Below are 24836 nucleotides of genomic sequence, written 5' to 3' on the forward strand. Positions count from 1 at the left end.
GTTATTATTTTTATTTTTATTTTTGAAGATGTATATTTGAGATACTTGTATTTTGTCCAGTTATGAGATTTGGATATTGGGGAGTGCTGTTTTAGTGTCCAGCCCAAAACGCCTAAATTGTTTTTGTCTCATTATAAGAAGCCTCGTGACAAGCGTCTTAGCTCGAAGACTCCGCTAAAATTGAAAACCCAATTTTTAAATTAAGATGTCTGAAAAAGAAAAATACCCTGGGAAATCAATCTGCATTGTTCTTTGACAATCGAAAGGAATGTCTGATATTACTTTGGCCATCACGGAGGCCAAAAAACAAACAACAATTGTCAAATAAAGTCTATTTGTCGAAGTTCTTTAAATGCGTACAATCAATTGGTCTTAAGATAAGACCCACATCTGCAAAAGACAGTGTAACGTTTCTCATTTCATTCCGATCAAGGGATCAACCGAGTCGCCTCTGGTAAAAATCACAATCTAGCCGAAAGAAAACCGTCTTCTTGATTGGACGTCTTTTAATAAAAAGTGCCCCGGTGCACTTGTTTTCTTTGCGAAGGAGAACCATCAGTGATCAGGACTGTCCAAAACATAATAAATGAAGATCATCTGAATATTCAATAACCGCGATGGACTAGATTTCCTTGCGAAGAAGAAATGCGGGAGTGATGTGAACTACTTAAATGGACCAACTGGGTCAATTTCGTAACCTTTAAAATTGATCGTCACGTTGACTGATCAAGAAGCATGAAGACGCTGGGATTCCTCTTGTGTTGTGTAGCTTTAACACGTGGTGATTTATACATCACTAATCCAAGGTAAGGCAGTAATTATATCAGGTGCATATTATTATTGGTCTTAGGTACAAGTTTCGACATTCTTGTGATTAGAACGAGTGCAATATTCCATTCAATTAGATAACTACTGATAACTCTAATCTAAAAACTTAGACATTTGCAACAAGTACAAATTGTGATTAAAGTTACTAACAGCAACAAGAATGAAAACGATTCTCTTTAAATATCTCTATCGTTTTATGTTTCCATATTCATATTTATGTAAGTATCGCTAAGACGCACGAGAAGTGCAATATTTTCAGAAATCAATCAGTTGTAATTACCATCATTATATTGTCGTGTGTTACACATGTAGAAACACATCTTTGCACCATTTCTTTATCACTCCGAGCGCTATAGAAAATATTATTTTGTCTGTTATTTCTATTTTGCTATTTTGTGTTTGACATTGCTTTAACAGATAGTACTGTTACTCCGTATCATCTGGTATGTCGTATCTGGTAAGTCACAAGAAATAATGTAACTTTATCAGTCCTCCGACCAGTCCTCCAATTCACGACGTTTTCGCAGGTGCAGGTGTACTTATAATTAATATTCAAACAGGCATAAAAATTGAGCATGATGTTAGTCTCCTTAGGTAACTTATAGATGAGTCTCGAGATAAGGATTTAGATTTGCGTGCGCATTAGAATCGTGACACGGAGTACAAAGCCCAGAAGAGCTTAAATCTTTCTGTAATAGAATCCATTTTAATAACTTTTGCTCCTTTATGTCGTTCTTTACACAGGCACCCAAGTGCGTCATTGGGTTGATAATGTGCTGTAGGGCGTTTGAATGCAGGCTGTTGGTTGATTTGAGGCATTATAACTCTTTGTGCCTTCTGTCATGTACTTTCTGATCCTTGAAATGTCTAGAGTGTCACTAAATGTTTTCCGACTTTCGCTCAATTTTGAATAATAGGTTTACGTGTGTATTGGATGTTGGGCGTGATGTTCAATTTAATGAGATATGTACATTGAGGGTTAAGCATTTATATACTGTAGCAAAAAAGTATAAAAATAAGAAAAAAGTTTTAAAATATAAAAAAACCGAAGAGGCCGTTATTGTGAGTGACGCAAACACATATTTACATCCATATCCAAATTTACACACACAAACACGCGCGCACACACACACACACACACACACACACACACACACGCAGCATGTATAAATGTTTATTTATTCTTTCCAGGGGAAGTAATAATAGGCTCAATTGGTTTACCCGGGATGTGAGAAATAACAAAAGGTAACAGTTATTTTTGCAAAAGAATTATTTTTTATAATAAAATGGTTATCATTATTCTGTCGAAACGAGAAAAATAATTAACCCTGTCACATCCAGAATCATCTGTTTGCATAGAAATACACTGGAGGGGGCACATGTTTTTCGAGGAAAACGCATCTAATTAAAAATAGCCCACAAAAGTAATTTTACTGTGAAATATAGGACCAGAGATGGAAATGCGCTTGGTTTTGTCTCATTATGCTTGTTTAATTGCATTTTTCCCAGGGAGAAGGGGTAACCTCAAAGCCAAGGAGTGTGTGTGTGCGGGAGGGGGGGGGGGAAGGGGCGTTGAACATGGCCTGCTGTATCCGCCATTGTTAAAGTGTCAGAGAAGATATGCAGAATAAACAAAATAGATTTTAATCTATTAAAATCTATTTTGTTTATTTTGCATATTTCACACTTAAAAGTGCTTGAGAGATCAAGCTTATGGTCTATGAAAGAATAAAGATGAAAATCATAATTTAATAAATAGTAAATAAACAGTTTTATTTTGTCTATAATCTTTTCAGGTTGTTCGATTCCCAAAATAACAACCGCGGTGGATACAATGTGGGAGACCCTATGTACTACTACGAGGGATCTACACTTAGCATAGAGTGGTACGTTGTTTTTTTTCTTAACCTCACTAACAGATGAAGGGACACGGACATCCGCCGTTTTTTCTTTTACTAGCATATTTTCTTTGGATAATTACGGCATTTTTTCTTTCGTCCGTTGTTCACAGGCCTATGTTGTGTTTTATCCATTGTTCACGACGCTATTTTTCTATCCGTTTTCATGAAGTTACTTATTTCTATTGTCCGTTCATCGGGCCAGAAGCTTAATAAAGATAATATTTTATTGTTTTGATATATACCGATGATATATACCATAGAGATATTTTTCATTCCATCTGTTGATGAAAAGATCAAAGTTGAGAGCACTTCACTTAAATTCTAATAAACTTCTGAAGTATTTGGTGTTTTTATGATTAAAAGTCAATTTTACTTCAAACATCGATGACATTTATACTTAAGTTTAAACCAAAAGCACGTATGCAATTTTGATTTCAACTAAATTAATTGATCCTTATACAAGTCATTGGATGTAGCAAATAATGTGTTGTATTTAACAAAGTTTCATCATTCTTAGTAGTAGAAGCAGTTTGAGTATCATTATTTTAATTATCAACAACGAAATTGTCTCACTTATTCTTCTTTCTATCATACTCAGGGCTAACCAGCACAGCTGCGCGGACCAGAACGCTAACTGCGAGCTTATATTGCAGTACATGTGTGATGACAAGATCAGAGACGGGGCAACGTCTTTTTCAATTGTTGACAACCAGGACCTAAATCCTGGTTTTGGAATGCATGAGGAATGGAACCACTATTTGTACTGTCGCACTAGGCAAAGAAACAAAGGGCTTTTCTTAGCGGATCAGGTAGCATGTATAACGGAGGCTCATATTGCAGTTGTATTCTTTTTATTCTTCCGTAAATACAAGTCATGATCTCCATTAGTTTAACAGTGAAAACGTTGATGTCTATACCCTTTACTGTAATCCTGTAATAATAAACAAATATAGTACTTAGGCTTCGTTCGTTATTGTTTTACCTTTCGTTGCGTTACAATCTAAGTATACTCATTAACTTGTTATACAGTTTTTCTAATAAGGGCTTTCGCTTACACGCTTTCGCTTACACACTTAAGTTATAAGACTTACTTCTAGATTTGGACATTATTATTACTTTTGCATTTTAAATTATTAGCCTTTAACTATTGTTATATAATAAAAAAGATAGAATAAATTACCTTGACTTAAGAAATATCTGTTAAATGTGAAGCGCTCTTTTGCATGAAACCACATGGTTTCGGACATCTTATAACAAAAAAAATAGTACCGGAAGAACAAAAATGACTGCGTTTTAACAATGTAAAAAATATATATATGTTTAACTGCAAAAATGTAAATAATGAAAACCAAAAGACAATAATAATTTAAAGAAACACAATCACAAAGTGTAAAACATAAGTAAAGTAAGCTATCTTCGTGCAGAACTTATTTCCCGCGTAGTAAAATAAACGCAAACAAAAAAATGCATACTTCCGTCGCAATCTTGTGAGAGCATCTATCGCAATCACTAACTAACATTACTGGCTGCAGTTACACACCCCCCCAAAATCTATCTAAGATTTTTAACAACATTAAGAGTGCATTAAATTAAATATAATACCAAAAAAAAAAAAAAAAAAAAAAAAAAATCATTTCCAATGTAAAACTGGATTCAAAGATCAAGGAGTAAATGATAAACACAAAATAAACACTATTTGCTATCAATACATTAACCGCTGCATGTAAAGGTTATATGTTCTACCTTAATTTCCTTTATAACTTGTTGCTTAAGGTAAATCCACATGTCACCTTAATATAGTACACTGACATACTTTCTTACACCCATAACTCACCGTTCACACCCTAGACCTATTGTGAAACTAGCTTTGTCTATTTTCCAAGTCACCGTGAAGACTGAGAACTAAAAATGAAATTACATTTTTTAAAGGACTCATGATCTAAGTTACCAACTTAAACAGTGGGAATGAATCCAAAAAATCTATATCCTACCTTAAACAATAAAACTCACAACATCAACATTCAAACTTAACTACCAGTTTTAAACAGTTAGTCATTGAGCAACTCACTCACTTACAGTCCTAATTACATTCAGAGAGTACTAACAACTTTCAATCAAAAGCACTAACTTCTGAATTGGTCTTTCTAAAATAACTGGCTTGGTTTCGCGTTTTCCCAGTGAATTTAAGTCATCAGTTCCTACACAAATCTTGGCCTTGCGCACTAATTTATCCTTGCTGGGAATACATTCAACCACTCTGCCTAGTGACCAACTGTTTCGCGCTACATTAGGTTCCACAACAAGAACAATATCTCCCACTGTGATATTTCTCTTACATCTTGTCCAGCACTGTCTCTTGTTAAGATTCTGAAGATACTCTTTCCTCCATCTGCTCCAGAACTGTTGTGTGAGAAACTGAACTCTTCTCCATCTTTTCCTGAGATACATGTCCTGAGAAACAAAATTTCCTGGGGGTGGTAGTGGCACACTGGATTTCATTGTAAGAATGTGATTAGGTGTCAGGGGCTCTGCACACTCAGGATCATTGATATTGGCTATTGATAGAGGACGGCTGTTTACGATTGCCATTGCTTCATAAAACAGTGTGCGTAAAGATGAATCATCCAATCTACCTGGGCAGAGATTAATCACTCCTGCTAATACATTCCTTATAGTACGAATCTGTCGCTCCCATACTCCACCAACATGACTAGAATGAGGTGCATTCATAAGAAAATCACAATCTTGATTGGCTAGGTAACAAGCTACCTTCTGAGCATCCATTTCCTTTAATGCAGCTGTGAATTCATTCTTTGCACCTACAAAATTGCTCCCTTGATCTGATCTGATCTGGCGAACTTTTCCTCTAATAGAAATGAAACATCTAAGAGCATTTATAAACGCATCTGATGACATGTCGTCCAGCATTTCAACATGCACTGCTCTAGAACATAAACAGGTAAATAACAGACCATAGCGTTTGAACTCCTTCCTATTCTGTTTCACAATGAAAGGACCAAAGCAATCCATGGCACTATATTCAAATGGACATGATGCTTCCACACGATCAGAAGGCAAATCTGCCATTTTCTGCTCTTCCACTGGTTTTCTCATTTTCCTGCATGTAACACATCTGTGAATAATTTCAGATGTCAGCTTCCCTCCAGCAAGGATCCAAAATCCATTGGCTCTGACTTCATTTAGAGTCATACCACGGCCCATATGACCAATGCGTTTATGAAAATGAGATACAATCAATTTTGAAACATAGCTATCCTTGGATAATATTACTGGATGCTGAACAGAAAAGGCAAAACTTGATTGTCCTAGCCTTCCTCCCACACGAATTACTCCTTTATTGTCTTTAAAGGGGTTCAATGTTGAACTAGGAGGTTTTCCCTCGAACTTCTGTTCTTGAGCTAATTTTATCAAGAATGTGGTCGTTTCTTGCCTTTCCTCTTCTGAAGTGAGACTTGCATTTTTGATACCTCTTGCTCTTCTTTTGAGCCTTGCAATTGCTCTGACTGCTCTAGACCAATCTGAAAATTTCTCGAGTCTTTCTATCATGGATTTCTTTTCTACTGTCTGTGTACTCCTTACAGAAGACATTTTGATCTCTGGGTCCATTTCTGGTAACTGTACATCATTGTGGGGCATGTCAGCCATCTCTAAATCAGGATTCCAAAGAAATCTTGGTCCTGTAAACCAGGTGGAGTCTCTCAACTTCTCCACTGACAAACCTCTTGATGCGTGATCTGCAGGGTTGTCTTCACTTCTTACATAGTGCCATTGCTGTGGGGAAGTTGCTTCTTTGATCAACTCTACTCTGTTGGCTACATATATTTTAAATCTGCGTGTGTCATTGTTTATGTAACCTAGCACAATCCTTGAATCTGTCCAAAAATAATGACGGTACTTCTCTGTCATCTCAGATTCAAGAACTTTGCTCATTTTGAGAGAGACTACTGCAGCATTGAGCTCCAATCTTGGTAGGGTGATAACCTTCAATGGAGTTACTCTGGCCTTTGACATGACAAGAGAACAATGTACTTCGTTTTTCTCGTTCACAAGTCGTATATAAGAACATTGTCCATATCCAGATAAACTCGCATCAGAGAAATGATGAAGTTCTCTTCGCGTTACTGTTCCAAAGTTCTTTGGTATAAAACACCGGGCCACCTTGATAGTTTGAATATCCTTCAATTCTTCAGACCATTTTTCCCACTGTGGCATAAGATCATTGGAAAGTTCTTCATCCCATGCAGAATTCTCTTTACACATTTGTTGCAATATCTGCTTCCCAATAAGAATAAATGGGGATAGAAAGCCTTGAGGATCATACACGGATGCCACTGTAGATAGCACTCCCCTGCGTGTTTTTGCCTTGACTTCACTGGTAAAAGCTCTGTACTGAAAAACATCATCTTCTACATTCCACTGTAATCCCAATGCAGTGGAAACTGGCAATCTGTCTTTATTCAAATCCACACCATTCACCTCTGTAGCACGCTCAGACTCTGGGACCGTTTCTAATACCTCCCTGCTATTGGACAAGAACTTGTGCAATCGTATGCCTCCACTGGCACACAATTTCCTTGCCTGATCGATAATCTGAATGGCGGTATCTGCGTCATCAGAGCTGGTCAAACCATCATCAACATAGAAGTGATGCTTAATAAATTCTGCTGCCAATGGGTATTCATTCTCATAACTTTTAGCAAGATATTTCAAACCAAAATTGGCACAACCAGGCGATGAAGTAGCCCCAAAAAGATGTACTTTCATCCTGAATACCGTTGGCTCCTTGGTAATGTCACCATTTTTCCACCACAGAAATCGCAGGTAATTTCTGTCGTTATCTTGCACTAGGAATTGATGAAACATTTTTTCAATATCACATGCTACTGCCACTGGGTGTTCTCTAAATCTAATCAAAACTCCTAGAAGGCTACTTGTTAAGTCGGGACCACTTAGTAAATGTTGATTAAGTAAGTTTGTTTGTAAGTTGCAGAGCAATCAAATACCACACGAAGTTTTCCTTTCTGTGGATGATAAACTCCATGATGTGGCAAGTACCATACTTCTCCTTTAATGGTATCATCTGGAGCTTCTTCAGCCTCACCTCGGTCTATAATACCTTGCACCATGCTCGTGTACGATTCACGATAACTTGGATCTCGCTCAAACTTGCGTCTCAGATGATCAAGGCGTTGGAGTGCCTGGGACTTGTTATCAGGGAGAGCTGGTCGTCTTCTGAATGGCAATGGCATCTGAATGTGACCATTATTCAACTGCTGTATATTGGTTTCTTGTACTCTCAAAAACTGCAAATCTTCTTGAGACATCTCAACTTCGGTCTTGTCGTGAACAAAATCCTTTTCTAAGGCATTAATAACGTCTCTTGGCATACAAGGAAACACCTCCTTTGTCGTCACACGGTGACAAACTGAAGCTAAGTTATCTCTTGAAGAGCAACCAACAATACTCCACCCAAGTATAGTCTGCACTGCATATGGCTCGCTATTTCCACCAACTAGGGTCTCTCTAGGTAGCAATGCTTGTGGACAATTAAAACCAATGAGTAAACCCACATCACAAGTCTGTAGGGGAGGAATCTTGTTCAAAAGAGGCTTTAGATGTTGCCAGTCTGATACAGTTTTTCTCGTAGGAATTTGTGTTCTGTCAGCTGGTATAAACTCCCTAGTGAATGCTTGATCAATCTCCAATGTCTCAGTAGACTTGAATCCTCTTACTCGCAATCTTCTGATTTTCTTGCTGTCTATGAGGGACTTTTGACTTGACATTGTTGATAAACTAAGTGTGGCATGCTCTGTTTCAGCATTTAAAGCAGCAGCCGTATCTTCTAATAAAAATGTAGTGTCACTCTGTGTATCTAAAAGTGCATAGGTCAACACCTCATGTTCTGGATTTTCCTGTGTAGACACCCAAACAGGCACTATCATGGTAGTGCTACTCTGACGGTGATGCTGATTGACTTTGAGAGAATTTACGCTTTGGGTTTCTCTGCTGGTAGGTGGCTGCCGTTCTTCGTGCATGCAGGTTGGATGCTTGCCCTTACAGGTACCACATACATGTTTTCTTCTGCAGTCACTGTTTCTGTGTCCCTGTCCTAAACATCCAAAGCACAAATTCTTTTTCACCACAAACTCCCTTTTCTTGGATATCGTTAAAGCGCCAAAGTCATGACATCTAGAGATATAATGACCTTCTTTCTCACAATATGTGCACAATTTTTTCTCTGCTACACCAGCATTAACATTTAGAGCTCTGACCGTATCATGCACCTTGTTCACCAATGGAGAGGTAATGGGATTGCAAGCCACTTCTGATTCTTCTGACAGGAAAGCACAAAAGTCACGAAAGGAGGGGTAGCCTTCAGTCTTCATAGACCTTGTCACTTGACGATTCCATCTGTGTGATACAAACTGTGGTAGCTTGTTAACCATTTTCCTGTTTTCACTATAATCGTTCAAAACTGTGAGTCCCTTGACGTGCGGCATGGCATCACATACAGCATTCAGAAAGTCTGAGTAGTCTCTGAGTGCATTTCCATCTTTTTCTGGAATCTTTGGCCATTTATCTAGCTTTTCTCTGAAAGACTTCTGTATCAGGAACTCATCTCCAAACCTTTCGTTCAGCTTTCTCCAGGCATCATCAAATGCTGCTTCATCTGTTCTTAAGAAAGCTCCCTGAATCATTTTAGCAGCAGGCCCTGCTGTATACTTCCTAAGAAAAAAGAGTTTCTCAGTAGCATTGAGGGCTTTCCTTCCAATTAAGACAGAGAAGGAGTTCTTCCATTCAGGAAACAGCAATGGATTACCTGCAAATACCTTTGGTTCTGGAACAGGTAGGCGTCCTAAAGACAAACTCTGTTGAAGAGCTTCTGTTAAACCATCGAGGGAAACTGCTGGCGTGTGATCAGTTGTGGCCATAGGCGTAGAGACTGCATGCATGTGTGCAGTTGTAGCTATGGGCACGGAAACATCAGGTGCAGACAGGGAAACTGAGGGTACACGCACAGCTGCAGTCACAGGTAGGGAAGCAGCTGGAGTATAGACAGATGCAGTCGCAGGCACGGACATCACATGTGCATGAACAGCCGTAGTCGCTGACACGGGAACCTCTGATGTATAAACAGCTGTAGTCGCTGACAGGGGAACCTCTGGTGGTAAGACAGTTGTAGTCACAGGCACAGAAACCTCGGGTGTATAAGCAGCTGTAGTCGCAGGCACGGACAACATATGTGCATGAATAGCTGTAGATGCTGACACGGGAACCTCTGATGTTGAAGCAACTGCAGTCACAGACACGGGAACCTCTGATGATGAGACAGTTGCAGTCACAGGCACGGAAACCTCGGGCGTATAAACAGCTGTAGTCACAGGCAGGGAAACTGAGGGCACGCGCACAGCTGCAGTCACAGGCACGGGAACCTCAGGTGTTGTGGCAGCTGCAGACACAGGCACGGAAACCTCAGGCGTGTAAACAGCTGTAGTCACAGGCAGGGAAGCTGAGGGCATGTGTATCTTGTCAAACTCATTTAAAGCATCAATTTTAGCCTGAGATACACGTAAACTAGTCTGCATTTCTAAATCCTCCTCTTTAAATTTCAATTCTAACCTTGCTCGCTCCAATTCCTGCTTGACTTTCATGGCTGATGCACGAATGCTCAACTCGGCTTGTTTCTGTGCTTCCTCCAATTTCAAAAGACTTGACGTTGAGGAGCCACGAGAACTGGTTCTTGATCTGGTACTGACTGATTTAGAGTCTTCAGTGTGCTCAGTAACTGATGATAAATTCTGCTCCATAATTCTCTTGAATTCCAATAATATTTTTCTGCGAGGCTCATCAATAACTGCTGAGTCAGAATGGCTTTGTAATTTCAACAAATTATCTTCAATTTCAAAATATTGGTCACAATTCTGCAACCATTCTGCATATTCTTCTCTGAGTAATGTCTTGCTGCCACCTTCTTTAATTATGGCATTGCACCGTTCCATAATTTTTGACAGTTCTCCAAAGAGTCGCTTACATCTTTTACCTTGTATCTCAACAGAATATTCCTTTCCCTTTTCTGTCATCGTTACAGTTCTTTTCTTCGTTAGGGAATTGGTTGACTCGTTTTCACTATAACGGAGGCTCATATTGCAGTTGTATTCTTTTTATTCTTCCGTAAATACAAGTCATGATCTCCATTAGTTTAACAGTGAAAACGTTGATGTCTATACCCTTTACTGTAATCCTGTAATAATAAACAAATATAGTACTTAGGCTTCGTTCGTTATTGTTTTACCTTTCGTTGCGTTACAATCTAAGTATACTCATTAACTTGTTATACAGTTTTTCTAATAAGGGCTTTCGCTTACACGCTTTCGCTTACACACTTAAGTTATAAGACTTACTTCTAGATTTGGACATTATTATTACTTTTGCATTTTAAATTATTAGCCTTTAACTATTGTTATATAATAAAAAAGATAGAATAAATTACCTTGACTTAAGAAATATCTGTTAAATGTGAAGCGCTCTTTTGCATGAAACCACATGGTTTCGGACATCTTATAACAAAAAAAATAGTACCGGAAGAACAAAAATGACTGCGTTTTAACAATGTAAAAAATATATATATGTTTAACTGCAAAAATGTAAATAATGAAAACCAAAAGACAATAATAATTTAAAGAAACACAATCACAAAGTGTAAAACATAAGTAAAGTAAGCTATCTTCGTGCAGAACTTATTTCCCGCGTAGTAAAATAAACGCAAACAAAAAAATGCATACTTCCGTCGCAATCTTGTGAGAGCATCTATCGCAATCACTAACTAACATTACTGGCTGCAGTTACAGCATGCGCTTGTATTTATCCTGGATGCAGTAACGCGCGTTTTTTTTTCTTTTCATTAAAAATAATTTTGCCATCATGTGAGGCAAGAATATGTTCCTTCTCTCATTTTCTTGCATACCCCGTCTACCGATACATTATTCAATATCGCTTTCGCGTGCAAAACTTTCACCCTTTGTATTTTTTTCTTGCATGTCGCACGAATGCAAAGCATCACGATTTTTTTTGACATAATTTAATGTGCTTCATAAAATTTCGCATAAGAATATTTTAACTATCAATAGATACGTACGTTAATGCTTTAATTGCTTCGTCAGCTTAAGTACCGAAAGTCTTGGTCCCAAAAAATGTATGTGTCGTCTGAAAAACGTTCACGAAATATTGACATGAACTCATGCGCATGCAATGTTGAAGTACATGCTGCAGTGGATATTCAAGGAATAATACAGCTCACACCAGACGTGGTTATGAATTTTAAACATCCAAAGTAATGTAAGATTCTTTTTTTTTTACTAAAGAATCTTAGGTTCAACGATGCTAGATTCACTCGACAGAATAATGGCGGCACCAAAAGCGGTTACGAATGCCCAGAAGAGAGAGACTACTATCCCTATTGGTACCATTCCCCTTGGAAGGTACGTATACATCGAGGTTATTTGCATATTGGGCTAAACTAGTTGTACTCGTGTTTAATTCAATATGTCCTAGCTTTGTTGTTCAAATAGAACCAAATTCGAGACCTTAAATCGCCTATACTGGTGACTCAGGTCCTTTATAATGTGGTTACTCTCCACCAGGGGTCTCTTCAGTCGTCTCTACAGCCATGTCAATATTAGACTGCATTCCTCTAACCCTATCGTACCAGCACGATCGATTTAACACAAAGCGGATTATCGCTAATTTGCATTCAGTTTAAGCGGCTTATTTATCTACCACGCCTACTGAAGCTGCTGGCTGTAATTAACTTTCGTGCACGCTTAAATTGAATGCGATTTAGCGAAAATCCCCTCGGAACTAGATCGATCCTGCTACTACGATAGGGAATGGTCCCTTAGATGAACAACGCTCTCCACCTTGAACACCTTGAATCCCATACGGGTCTTTTGTCCAGTTGCGTTACGAGAGAGAACCCCTGGCAGAGTGTAGGCAGTGATGCCCTCATTGCGACAACGGCTGGATTTCAGTACCAGTTATCTTAGCTTTGTCTCGATTTTCATATTATTCCTTTTCCTTTTTGTTGGGAAAACAAGGGGTATCTCATAAGCTAAGGAGGGGAGGAACACCTGGTCCACTGCCTCCCCCCCCCCCCCCCGGGGCCGTCAATGTTCTCTTGTTTTAATATAATTATGATATTTAACTCTCCTTAAGGACATCGTCGTCATGACTAATAACGTTGAACGCTGCGACTATTACCAAAAAGAGAGCAACAACGTGAAGTCCAGGTGGGGGTGTGTCGTCGACAGAAACAAGCTGAATCGATTTTATCGCTGGCCTCTTTTTATCATTCCTGACAATAAAGAGGATTGTGAGGTAAGTGCCATTCATATGCCAGGAGGCAAAATTGAGGGAAGCTCAAGAAAGCTACTTATGAAATACATTTGAAACAAAACAATTTACAAGCCTATTTTATATTAATTTTCTTTCATGTTTGATCTACACTGTACAGTCATTTGCAATTTATTATCTTTCCTTGTATTTTAGAATTTCGAAATATTCAGACAGCCAGTAAGTGCAAATTGGACTGAATTTCCCGCTCACGACATTCCGCCGCCAAAGTGTATCAAGGCCCCCTGGTCACGTGACAACCACAACGGCAACGGGATTGGAGGAAATTTCAATACATACGATTGGGTAATTCCGGAGGGTATTGCTCATGAGAAATGCGTCTTACGGATGAGGTAATTAGCTTGTCCAATAATTAAAAATTACATGAAATAATCTACTCTACAAATATTATATCCGGCAAATAAAAGAGATTTAGCATATAGTACATCTACAGGTAGTTTCTACAAAACATCGACTAAAATGGTGCATTCCAGTATTTTTGTAGTCTAATTCTTTTTTAAAAAAAGCAGCTTTAAGCTGCTGTTTTGCAATTGAAGAAACTATTATTGTAACTGTGGCTCTTGCCACGTCGATCAGTATTACTCAATGAATGTGAAAACAGAATCTTTTATAACCGCAATTGTCATTTGTGTAATAGGTAATCAAATTCGCCTTGACTGAGAATTTGGAATATGCAATTGGAAGTCTGTTGATATGTTTTAGAATTTTAAGTGTTATATATTATATATTATTTATTTGTGCATAGCGTTGATGCGTTTTTTTTTTCAGGACAATTTAAAGGAATTCTTAATAATAATAATAATAATAATAAATATTATTATTAATATTATTATTATTATTATTATTATTATTAATTTTGCAGATACAACATTTCTACCAACGATTTCGACTCATGGAACACAGACGCGTCTTCCAACACTGATAGCGACACAGACGGTTCCAAAATTGACCTTTCAAAGACCTTCAAACTTCCCAACAAGGAAACTGCTGAAGCACGCGGCTATGTCTTCAAGAATAACCCGGATGTTCAGATGTTTCCGGGCCTCGATGTGAAGCTTACATTGGCCATCAACACGGCTCAGTTTGGTCGCACTTTCCAGGACAGGTGGGCTTTCCACTAAAATAGTATTCTGAAAAAATCATGCTGCTGATATGACAAAGTATCACGAATGATGTGCTTGTATTCGTCTCTGTAACATTATAAATGAACGTTACCATACAGTGCGTCACATATCAAATAATGAGGAAATAAAATTATCAGTAAATGGTACGTAAATTTACATGACTATCATTGGTGGCAGTAGAAAAAAAAACATACCAGTCAGCGTTCTCAATGAAAATAACCAGAAAATAACAAGCAAAGATAAAGTAAATGTAATTATTAATTAATGAATGGTGAATTTTTAATTTATTTGTTTTTTCGTAGGTCCCATGTGTTTGAAATTAGGCAGAGACCCGCCGATCTGAAAGATGCCACTATCCACAATTTGAACGTGAGGGGAAAACGCGGGAACAACCAACAGGTGTACCCAGCAGTGGAGTACGACTTTGTCCCCAACACCTTGGAGATAAACACTAACGACTATGTACATGTTCAGTAAGTTGGCTGTATCTTTATATATCACAACATAACGTGTGGCTCACACGAGCTCAGTTGTTGCCAAGTAAAGGTAACAATTATTAAAAAAAAAAGCAATTGGACAGTTTAATTCGCAGTGCAACGTGATATATGCTCCAAGTTTTGTATAAGAAACTGACGATCTTGAGCATTCTTTACAGACATTATGATGATTATTTTCAAAACTCTCTCCGTTTGCCTCAACCGCACTTAAATTTACGTAAAAAATAGTACCTGGGTAGTCAAACAACATAGTTTAATTACTTCTAAACAATACTGATAATAACATGATAGTGTACTTACAATTTATGTGCTTTCCAGTCAGTTTTACACAAGACAGTATCATATTTTGTGGTTTTAGGATAGCTTATAATAAAATGAAAAATGAATAGGAAGTGGAATAGAAAAAAACCACGTCAGAACAAACAGATAAACCGATAAATGAATGATGACTACACAGATATTTTTTCTTACCAGATGGACAGGGTCGGATAGAAACCCCCACAACAACGCCGGAAATGGCCGAAGGGGAACTGACCGTAACAACATGGTCATGCTTAAGAACAAGGTGTACCCAGAAGGAACGACCGGTCTGGCTTACGGTGGACTGGATGTCCTTGGCCAGTATGGAGCTAACTATCCCATGCACTTGGATAACGTGACCCGTCTGATCGGGGCATCGACAGAAACGAGAGCTGTCCTCCAGAAGATGGCGCTGTTGGCACCCCGTAAGTGCGCTGACTCAAAATAGGAATCGATTGAGCTGTTTCTATTTTAAATTAAACATTGAATGCTGAAATAATTTCATGATAATTAAGAATTTAATAATATCTAAGATATAAAAACTTTAGGGTTTTTATACTTCAAACCGCTAGAGGTCCGAAACTGAAAAAAAAAAAAAATGCAAATTTCTTTGAGCAATGTATGATGAAAATAGATGAAAAAATTTTTTTTCATATATTTTAGCCCGATACAGTGGCAGCATGGTTCTGCTGGACAATGCCAAAGCCTACTATGACGTAGGTCCTCTTCAGTTCGCTAAGGAGGGCGTGTTCCACTACATGTGTACTAGAAACAACGCCTTCACCAACAGAAGCCAGAAGGGGAGAATCATCGTTCGTGACGCTTCAAAAAAATAAATAAAATATTTGCTTGCATGAAAGTGCTTTCTTTCTTTTGATATGAATTATAGATGGTAAATAAGGATGGTATTTTTGTTGATATTCTAAATTGTAATTTGATGGAAATATAAGAAAAAAGGGAAATATGGATTTGAAATACTACGAACTCATTTCTTACTTGTTAGTCTCGCAGAAATTTAGAATATTGACATTCTGAATGGAGAGGTTGACTTGTAAAAAATAATTAAAAAACAAAAAAAGTAGTATTTTATGAGAAATAAAATCGACTTTTTGTTTACCACAGAAAAGTTTGGCAAGATGTGTATTGAACAAAAGTTCAACAAGAACTATTCGCAATTTCCATTCGAAAGATTTGATTTGAATAAAGAAAAAAATCTCACTCGTTTTTGTTCCATTTTATTTAATACCAATACAGTACATACTACAGGAAGTTTGAAACAGACACACATTTCGCACACATTGTGAGCGGGTTGGAAAACATTACTATACTCCAAATATTATCTTTCATTTACAATTAAATAGCATATGAATGCCAAGAAACATGCAGGAAAATACGCAGAATACACATAAATACGTACAGTGGGTCAAGGCATCACGTCATGCAATATTTACTAGTTAAACTCTTTTCAGCTTTTCAACGTTGCCATTGAAAAATATGTGATATCTTTTTCCATGACGATTTCTTCAATAAACCGTGCTCAAGTGGGTTTAGTGAGGGGGGAGGGGGGGGTGTTCGCCAACCCTATTACACACCCCAACCCACCCCAACACACACTTCTACTTGCCGTGCATAGTCTTCAACAGATGTGCTTTATCGTACAATAGGGCACTACAACAGACCTGGTATACGTCATCAAGAAAGTGGGCTATAATGTCACCGAAAATGTTGCCATGGTGATGGCTATACAACTGGTTTGACTCGCTCAGTTTAATGGATTTCATTTCTTCCGCTGTCACCTACATGTACCAAGTACGCTGATACATAAAGTTCTGTATGTGACGTTTTTATGCGAGATTTTTTCCGCACAACAGTATATAACTACCATACTACATGGTTCGAACGCTCATCGTTCTCTTTTTCTATCCTTCTCTATCTTCCATGGTGGATTGGTTAAGATAATACAAATTGCAATATATTATTTTATCATATCTAAAACCTTTTCAAAATGTAAAATTAGAATACGTCAGCGAGACTACAACAGTAACTACCACACTACCCCTGTGGATGGCTTGGACGCTCATCGCTCTTATCCTCCATTACTCTCTAGCTTCCATGGTGGATTTGTTAAAACTCTCTTTTCAAAATGGTATTCTTATCAAAATACGTCAGCGAGACTACAACAGTAACTACCATGCTAGATGGTTTTGACGCTCATCGCTCTCTTTCTCCATCACTCTCTATCTTCCACGGTGGATTGGTTGAAACTCTCTTTTCAACATGTGATTCTTTATTAAAATACGTCAGCGAGACTACAACAGTAACTACCATGCTAGATGGTTTGGACGTTCATCGCTCTCTTTCTCCATCCCTCTCTATCTTCCATGGTGGACTGATAAAATTATCTTTTCAAAATGTGATTTTTATTGGAATACGTCAGCGAGACTACAACAGTATCACCCATACTGGATGCCTTGGACGCTCATCGCTCTCTTTCTCCATCACTCTCTATTTTCCATGGTGGATTGGTTAAAACTCTCTTTTCAAAATGTGATTTTTATTAGAATACGTCAGCAAAACTACAACAGTAACTACCACACTAGATGGTTTGGACGATCATCGCTCTCCTTCTCCATTTCTCTGTATCTTTCATGGCGGATTGGTTAAAACTCTCTTGGGATTCTCGTGGGAGGTGTTGGTCTACCCAGGAGTTCTATTTAACGCTGTTTGGATGCACCTGTGGCCCATAATTCTATCCCTTGGCCTAAATCACAAATTTATTACTCTGCTCGAGATCATCCTGGAATCAAAATTTAAAATGTGTGGTCATGCCCATCTCCTTTTCTCATTTAATGACAAATCCAAGTTTTTGTGGTATTATTTAAAGATAAAAATCAAGTGTGGCACCTTTAAACTCATTTTTGAAAGTGGTGTCTCAAAAATGACAAATATGGTGTCACTAAAACTTTAAAGTTATTTAAAAATGACTTTTCATCTAAATGAAATAGAATTCAAGTTTAAAAGGTTATTCATAGTCAAACATATAGCTATCTTTGACTTAAATCTCAAGCTTAATTAGAAAAAAAACTAGCCTGATTAGAAAAAAGATCATTTGTGGACCCTGTTTTACACAATCCATTACCTTATGGGCGTGAAAGAAATTGGACGAGGCGATTTTGGGATGAATTCACTCGCTCACGTCATCTGCTTCTTTTACATAGATGATTTTTGCCCCTCCATCGTCATTCTCCATCTCCCCTTCTTCTTTGCTTCCAGCTTCCTCTGATTCTTCGCCTTCGAAATTTACGAAATTAATAGTAATGCTGCTGTCGCGCACAGGTTTGCGCAATGCAACTTCCTTTCCATAGCTGGAGCTGTCTGAAGCTGCGCTAGATGGCTCTACTGTCGCACCCTCCTCTGCCAAGAAAAGCTTATTCAGGCGTTCGTCTCTCGAGTCCTCTGACTCTGCAGAGGCATCAGGTGAAACAACGTAGTTCTGCTCGTTTGAACGCCGAGGCTGCTTTGCTGAGATGGAAGGCTCGACCTGTATAAGTGTTACACGATGAAAAGTTAAAATATACAAATTGCAATACAAATTTTATCACACTTATTTAAAAACTTCAAAATGTGATTTTTATTAGAATTCGTTAGCGAGGCCAAAGGCCTACATGGATTTTAGCCTACCTTTGAAGCACAACAGCAAAATATTGCCTTGAAGGCTTGCCATTTGGATTTCGTTTTCTTTTCCTCCTCTTTCCTTGTCTTTTCTTCAAAAGCCTTCAATTCTTCAATTGTTTTCAAATATGCTGCTCTCTCTGAGGAGGTACTTGAATCCGGACTTTTCCTAAAATATCGTTTATAGAAGGCCCTATTGTCATTGTTTGTGTAGAGAGGAGACTTGATGCGTAATAATAAAAATAATGAATAATGAATAAGGTTGTCTATTGTCTTTTGTGTGATGATAATAAAAAAGTAAATCTTTGCCTCTTGGGTAGAAAAACACATACATTCCGCTTTGAACGATTTACGTTATTATTAATAGTGATAAAAATTTTAACAACAATGAAAATAATTTTACCAATTACTATGTAAAGTGCACATTTGAAATTAATTTGCGTTTGTGCTCGTAAGATAATTTAATAAGTGTTTGTCAAATGCATTTTAAGGGTATAAATATAGTGAATGATTTAAAACATCAAATTACAAGTAAGAATTAAAGTTGCAATACTTAAACGGAAGAAACACCCTAAAAGTCGGTTACAGTTTACCTCTGTTAAAAACAGCACAAGTTGTAGTTGTGCTACGGACTTTTTCAACACTCCGAGTAGGGTAAACAAAGTAAAACGATTTTAAATACATATAATTTAAACAAAACATTAAAGCTTACCGGTCAACCACAGTCCTTGCATCGTCAATGTCCACACTCGTGCAGCCAGTGTCTTTGATCTTAATAATAAAATAACAGAAAAATATAGAATAAAGGTTTTCAGTGACATTCAGAGAATAAACAAAATCGCAACCTTGAAACATCAACTGAATAAATAATTACAACACATATTTGAGTGATGAATTATAAATGTAACTATTTAGGTAGGAGTCATCTCTTGCAGGTACAGTCACGGTGTGAGTCAAATGTTGACTAAAGGCATGCATGTAAACACATTATATTTAATTACTTTTTAATCTGTGAGTCAGAAGATACCAGAAGCATTAGCAGAGAAATGGTTGAATGTCGTGACATCGAGGCCCGGATATTCCACCGAAACAAATCATAACTTGTGTTAAGCCAACACCTGTTGTCTGTCAAATAGGTCGACCAGAAATTATCATTAAAAAGTTCTTAATTTTGCATGCGTGAAGCTAGTAAAAAATTCATTTTCCAATAATGAGCGTACTGTCGGTGCTGAGCTCACTAATGCGCCGATTCTAGTGGTATAATCGGACGGCATAAATGACTTCAGCATGCACTTGAACTATATTTTATGGGCAAATTGTAGGCGACAAAAGTCATGAAATGCTGCTTCTTTGTGCACATTTTTTTCTTCGTGTGCTGTGTGTCAAAGAGACAAAATTCAAGAATTATCTCCGTGCTAAACGTACTTTGGACTTTGGACACCCTTTCTGAATAAGTGCTCCCTTTGATCGAGGATCAATATGACTTGGTAGAAAAAATATGGCCGGACTTTTGGAAATGGGTGAAGACATATCAGTCACGTACCTGACCGAGCTAGGGCGCCTGCGTTGTAACTATCAAATTTTGTTATTCGTTTTTTTTTTTTTTTTTTTTTTTTTTTTTTTTTTTTTTGTGGGTCTTTTTGTTTTGTTCACTTATGAGTGTTTGCATGCACTGTCCTCCTTACAATGTACACACCATAAGATATCTTGCCCTTAGGCATTCTGTCTTTCGTAGGGTGTTGTATGGTTTATAAAATATTACAAAACCAAAATGAACACATCTTCCTTAGTTTCCAGGCCAGTTTCTTTACAGACCTACAACGTGCGTTAGACCTTTGCATAGCAATAAATTTTCCCATAATTTTTGCATTCATGTTCAACGTATGCAAATATAATCGCGATGAGACCTTTAAAAACATATTTACATGAAATGTTAGGCAAAACCCAAACTTGTTTTGACGTACAAATCAACATAGCTGACGGCCATATTCTCGCAAAACCGGTAGCTGAGCTCGAACCTTTCAGTGCGCAGAGTGCCCCATAAACGTTCATGTTTGTCCTAGCGGATGGCTACTCTTCACATACGAACGCATCGCGTGATATCGCAAGTTATAATTTCTTTGCACTGACATCATTGACCTTGGCATCAATGTGAAAAACGAATCGAACTAGACAAAGGGACGCCATCGCTGAAGAAAGCAGTTGATGAATTCCTTACTTTTGTGCGTGCCAAGGGGACTGCAAAACCGCACTTTGCTCTGGACAGACATTTTGGCACCAAGCGCTATGTTGTTGCAGTCGAAGCAATAGGACAGCGTATGGTGCTGTAACCTATTACTAGCCTACAAATACCTCACCAGTATCATGGGTTCTTCGGAGATATACATGAGATGTTACCTACGTGGTTTATTGCGTCACTGGAAGATGGTAACCGTGTTAACTCTGTACGTCGTGGCAAACTACTTTCTTTTTAGAACAGATACCACAGGTAACACATGTAGATTGACTTTACTTCATATGTTTAAGAGTAATTGATGCAATATTTGGCCATTGTATATGCCTCCGTTTTGTCAGCAATCCGTTAGGGAGATTCCGATTGTGTGTACGCAGATACGTATGTAGAAGGGTATATGGCGGAACCTTGTATGCACTGTGTTAGATCAAGAAGTTATCTCTTTATAACTTCTTGGTTAGGTTGGCAGATACCTGCTTTTGTCAGTAGTCCATATTACTCTATGTGGTCTATCAGTCTTAATCTACAAAACGAGTTTTAAAATTCTTCTCTCGCTGGATTCTCTGGTGTCTTGAAAACAGTGTATTTACAATTACAATCTAAAGTGATCATGATTTTATTTTACATGGTATGCTATATGAAGAAAATAGACGACGTAAACAAAAACTATCTGCTAACGTTATCGTAACATAAGCAATGATAAATTACATGTTCCAACATCTGACGCGAGTACACGTTATACGGGTAGGTTAATAGAACAGCAGAACACGGAGGCGGCCCATAATTGTGTTATCAAACATTTACATCCCATTTCCATAGATTTTTAGATCGATCTATCCCTGTGGGGAGTCTCACTAGATTACTGTCAGCTTGGCCGGCTTAAGCGTCTGTCCCGCCTACTAAAAGCTGTAAGGTGGTAATTAACTATGGTGTCCGCTCCGCTGACTGCAATTTAGCCTGAACCCCCAGGGAGTTAGGTCGATCTAAATCTCTGGGAAAGCACCCTTTGAGTCATTACTGTCCATCTATTCTTGCACAATTGTGAATTGCTTTGTTCCAGAGAAAGATTTCATGCGGTCTGTTTCCGGCGTGTTTGTTACTGCAGCTATAAGCCGAGGAAACGCGTCGGGAATGAACGGCGCCGCCTATGCCACTGTGGCCGGTGAAGTAAGTTAACCGAGATATATTTTACTTTTTCATTTGAGGTGTCTAATCTGCCATGCATGCAGTTTGGTTAGCGAAGGAAATCTTATAGCTTAATTATCTCACCACGTGCGCGCCAGACAAGGAATTTCATCCTTTCTTTTGTCCCGCCAACATGTAGTCGCTTCTCAATTTATAAAATCAATATTTTATATGTACTTATATGTGTACATGTATTAATTCACATATTAAAGATCAGTCAATTTTTGTTTTTCCTCTCAGTTATTGCACTTGTTTCTCTTTTACTTCAGTTGGCCATGAGTAATGTACCAACGCAATGGAGAGAAAAAATCAAATTCAGACGCCAACATGTTAAAGACGTTTGTCGGAAGTTTAATCTTTCTTACAGCCTTGATGGCAGAGACCCCAACTTTATGAACCGCATTGCTGGCTCGTTGGGTAACTTACTGGTGGTAGAAAAATCAAAGTTTGCATTTTGCTACGTCCCGAAAATCGCCAATACGAACTGGAAGCGCACGTTGCTTGCGCTGGCGGGTGCACTTAGTGCGAATGACATCAGGAGAGTACAAGCAAAGGACGTCCATTATGATCTGGCAGCGAAATACATAAAGCCATTGAATCAATATTCAGTGGCCGACAGAAAACATATTTTGGAAAATTACAAAACAGCTATGTTTTTTAGAAATCCTCTTGAGCGTTTGCTCTCGGTGTACAGGAACAAGATTGAAAACAAGCCGTATGAACACCCCGAAATATTGTCACTCGTGGGTAACTATGTCATGTCGCGCTTTTTGGGTTTAAAACCTGGATTTCCGATAAGGATAGAACGCCAGAAAGAAAAAATACTAGGCCAGATGCCATCGGGGGAAACATTTGAGGCCGACCTGAAAAATATTCCAGATTTATTTCCAAATATAGACATACGATTTGATGAATTTTTGCGTTATATTATTGAACATCCCAGCAAGATAAATTCCCATTGGGCGCCTCCCTATACCGCGTGCTTTCCTTGTCAAATAGATTATGACTTCATTGGGAGCTTTGACACTTTGGCTGAGGACGCAGAGAATATATTAAGAATTTTGAATGCCGATCCAGGGCTGAAATTCCCGCAAGAAGCTGAAGGAAAGCTAAGGACCGTCTCTTTAATGCAGGACTACTATCATAACATATCGAAGTCTACATTAGCTCAGCTGCAGCAGCAGTATCGCATAGATATTGAAATGTCGAATTTTACCGATATCCAGTAAATCACTGGTAAATGTGGTGCAAAGTCCATTTATCTGGCCTTGGAGAAAAATAAACTGTGGTACATTCAGGGGCAGTTTTACTCCCATTGTGCATGCCTTATATAACTCGTGAGATCATTTTACATGAGATATGTGACAATATATGTCACCCTCATTAATCCAATCAAAAAAAAAAATAAATAAAATTGGCCACTTATGTGAAAGTAGCGATGCTATAAGGATATAAGGATAAGTAAGTATTTACATGAAAGGTTCCACTGACAAATTAATAGTGCGGAATACTTCTGTTTAAGGGGTTTTAATGACAGTCTCGCTGTTTCTCTAGATGCCCAATGTCTACCCGTATATTTCTAATCTATCCAAATCTATTATCCAATGTTAAAACGTATCAGGTAAAAATTATGCGATTCACTAAAGCCTAGGTTGCATTTGCCAAGGGCACCGTAAAATAAAACAGGTGTCGGTGCATCGCTAACGTTTGTTTGGTTAAAACAATTTTTCTTAGAATTGCGGTCACTAATCATTTTCAGTCACATATTTTGTCTTGATTGTTCCAATTTTTATCGTTTATTAAATTCTTAACTATTATAAATTTAAGATTAGCCTGACCTAAGTGGGTCAAAATCTAGGGCGAGTACAAATAAATGGGACTCTCTATCATGGGGAATTCCTGTCACGTTATACACCGGGCTTACGTTTTTGGAAATAGTTTCAGATTGACATAATAGGGTAGGCTACAGAGGGAGCGAATCCGGACGATTTCGTACGGCCACCTCTGCCTCTGCACGGTCGTCGTACGAAAGTGATATAATGGCAGTGTACAGACACTGTATGGGTATCGCAAAGCAAAATGTAACCAAGGCTTTAGTTTGAAATTTTCGGTACATTGTGTGCATCTGTAGTCGGAAGCTGTGCGAACGCCCCTAAATAATAATAATAATAATAATAATAATAATAATAATAATAATAAGTAAATGATGTATTGTACCGTTTCTAACGAGGTCAGCTCTTCACTTGCGCCTGAGGTCACAGCCTGCGCCGGAGATGCTCTTGCGGTAATTCTTCCCCTGCGCCGTCGAATGCTATTTAATGCCTGCACAGCAGCCCTATGAAGTCGTGTCTGAATACGTGCGATTCGGGCCACACCCGATTCAACCTCATCCATACTAAATTATTCCTTTAACAATATCAATACTTGAGACTCTACACGAAGGTCGTGTACCAAAGCTACAGTTATTGTAACTAATTACGTTACAGCAACTGCGGCAGTGCATGACGTCATTGGTTCTTATGACGTCACAACGTTAGCGTTATAGCGGAGTAAACGTGCAACAATGAGGCGCTTCATTGTTGATGCAGATTTCAGGTTTTCAGTGTCAAGATTTATGTACAGTATGCACAGTGTATACTATGTATAGAGTTAATTGATATTTAAT

The 24836-nt window shown here is 38.1% G+C and overlaps 4 protein-coding genes across 4 annotated transcripts; 2 read left to right on the forward strand and 2 right to left on the reverse strand.

Moving 5' to 3' along the window:
• Window positions 1-564: 564 nt before the first annotated feature.
• On the forward strand, window positions 565-16288 carry LOC106160967 (protein DD3-3-like). Its single transcript, XM_087014544.1, has 11 exons — window positions 565-806; window positions 2020-2073; window positions 2625-2714; window positions 3328-3538; window positions 12113-12229; window positions 12963-13124; window positions 13296-13492; window positions 14023-14265; window positions 14587-14757; window positions 15256-15506; window positions 15745-16288. Exons 1-11 carry the CDS (start codon window positions 736-738, stop codon window positions 15915-15917), a joined length of 1740 nt encoding a protein of 579 aa, XP_086870670.1. The 5' UTR covers window positions 565-735; the 3' UTR covers window positions 15918-16288.
• Window positions 7700-11873, reverse strand: LOC147761327 (uncharacterized). Its single transcript, XM_087015078.1, has 2 exons — window positions 11242-11873; window positions 7700-10992 (listed from the first exon to the last, which is right to left on the reverse strand). The coding sequence occupies exon 2, from the start codon at window positions 10892-10894 to the stop codon at window positions 7700-7702; it is 3195 nt and encodes a 1064-aa protein (XP_086871204.1). The 5' UTR covers window positions 10895-10992; window positions 11242-11873.
• A 19-nt stretch (window positions 16289-16307) lies between the features above and the next one.
• On the reverse strand, window positions 16308-24751 carry LOC147761328 (uncharacterized). The gene is made up of 5 exons (XM_087014548.1): window positions 24389-24751; window positions 19466-19524; window positions 18763-18922; window positions 18221-18622; window positions 16308-17878 (listed from the first exon to the last, which is right to left on the reverse strand). The coding sequence occupies exons 1-4, from the start codon at window positions 24563-24565 to the stop codon at window positions 18266-18268; spliced, it is 753 nt and encodes a 250-aa protein (XP_086870674.1). The 5' UTR covers window positions 24566-24751; the 3' UTR covers window positions 16308-17878; window positions 18221-18265.
• LOC106160127 (carbohydrate sulfotransferase 11) lies at window positions 20376-24367 on the forward strand. The gene is made up of 3 exons (XM_013536645.2): window positions 20376-21241; window positions 22047-22153; window positions 22441-24367. Exons 1-3 carry the CDS (start codon window positions 21118-21120, stop codon window positions 23398-23400), a joined length of 1191 nt encoding a protein of 396 aa, XP_013392099.2. The 5' UTR covers window positions 20376-21117; the 3' UTR covers window positions 23401-24367.
• Window positions 24752-24836: the final 85 nt, after the last annotated feature.

Source organism: Lingula anatina, chromosome 6, assembly GCF_051362555.1.
Source record: "Lingula anatina isolate TDL-2025a chromosome 6, LinAna3.0, whole genome shotgun sequence".
NCBI lineage: Eukaryota > Metazoa > Brachiopoda > Lingulata > Lingulida > Lingulidae > Lingula > Lingula anatina.

Bases quoted from the DNA above. Each gene is read 5' to 3' on its own strand.
- LOC106160967 (XM_087014544.1), top strand. From the start codon at position 736: ATGAAGACGCTGGGATTCCTCTTGTGTTGTGTAGCTTTAACACGTGGT. The intron at 2,074-2,624 runs GTAACAGTTATT...TAATCTTTTCAG, and splicing joins GATGTGAGAAATAACAAAAG to GTTGTTCGATTCCCAAAATA. The intron at 13,493-14,022 runs GTAATTAGCTTG...TTAATTTTGCAG, and splicing joins AAATGCGTCTTACGGATGAG to ATACAACATTTCTACCAACG.
- LOC106160127 (XM_013536645.2), top strand. From the start codon at position 21,118: ATGGGTTCTTCGGAGATATACATGAGATGTTACCTACGTGGTTTATTG. The intron at 21,242-22,046 runs GTAACACATGTA...GCTTTGTTCCAG, and splicing joins TTTTAGAACAGATACCACAG to AGAAAGATTTCATGCGGTCT. The intron at 22,154-22,440 runs GTAAGTTAACCG...CTTTTACTTCAG, and splicing joins ATGCCACTGTGGCCGGTGAA to TTGGCCATGAGTAATGTACC.
- LOC147761328 (XM_087014548.1), bottom strand. From the start codon at position 24,565: ATGGATGAGGTTGAATCGGGTGTGGCCCGAATCGCACGTATTCAGACA. The intron at 19,525-24,388 runs GTACAATACATC...TTTATTATTAAG, and splicing joins AGCTGACCTCGTTAGAAACG to ATCAAAGACACTGGCTGCAC. The intron at 18,923-19,465 runs GTAAGCTTTAAT...ACGATATTTTAG, and splicing joins GCAAGGACTGTGGTTGACCG to GAAAAGTCCGGATTCAAGTA.
- LOC147761327 (XM_087015078.1), bottom strand. From the start codon at position 10,894: ATGAGCCTCCGTTATAGTGAAAACGAGTCAACCAATTCCCTAACGAAG.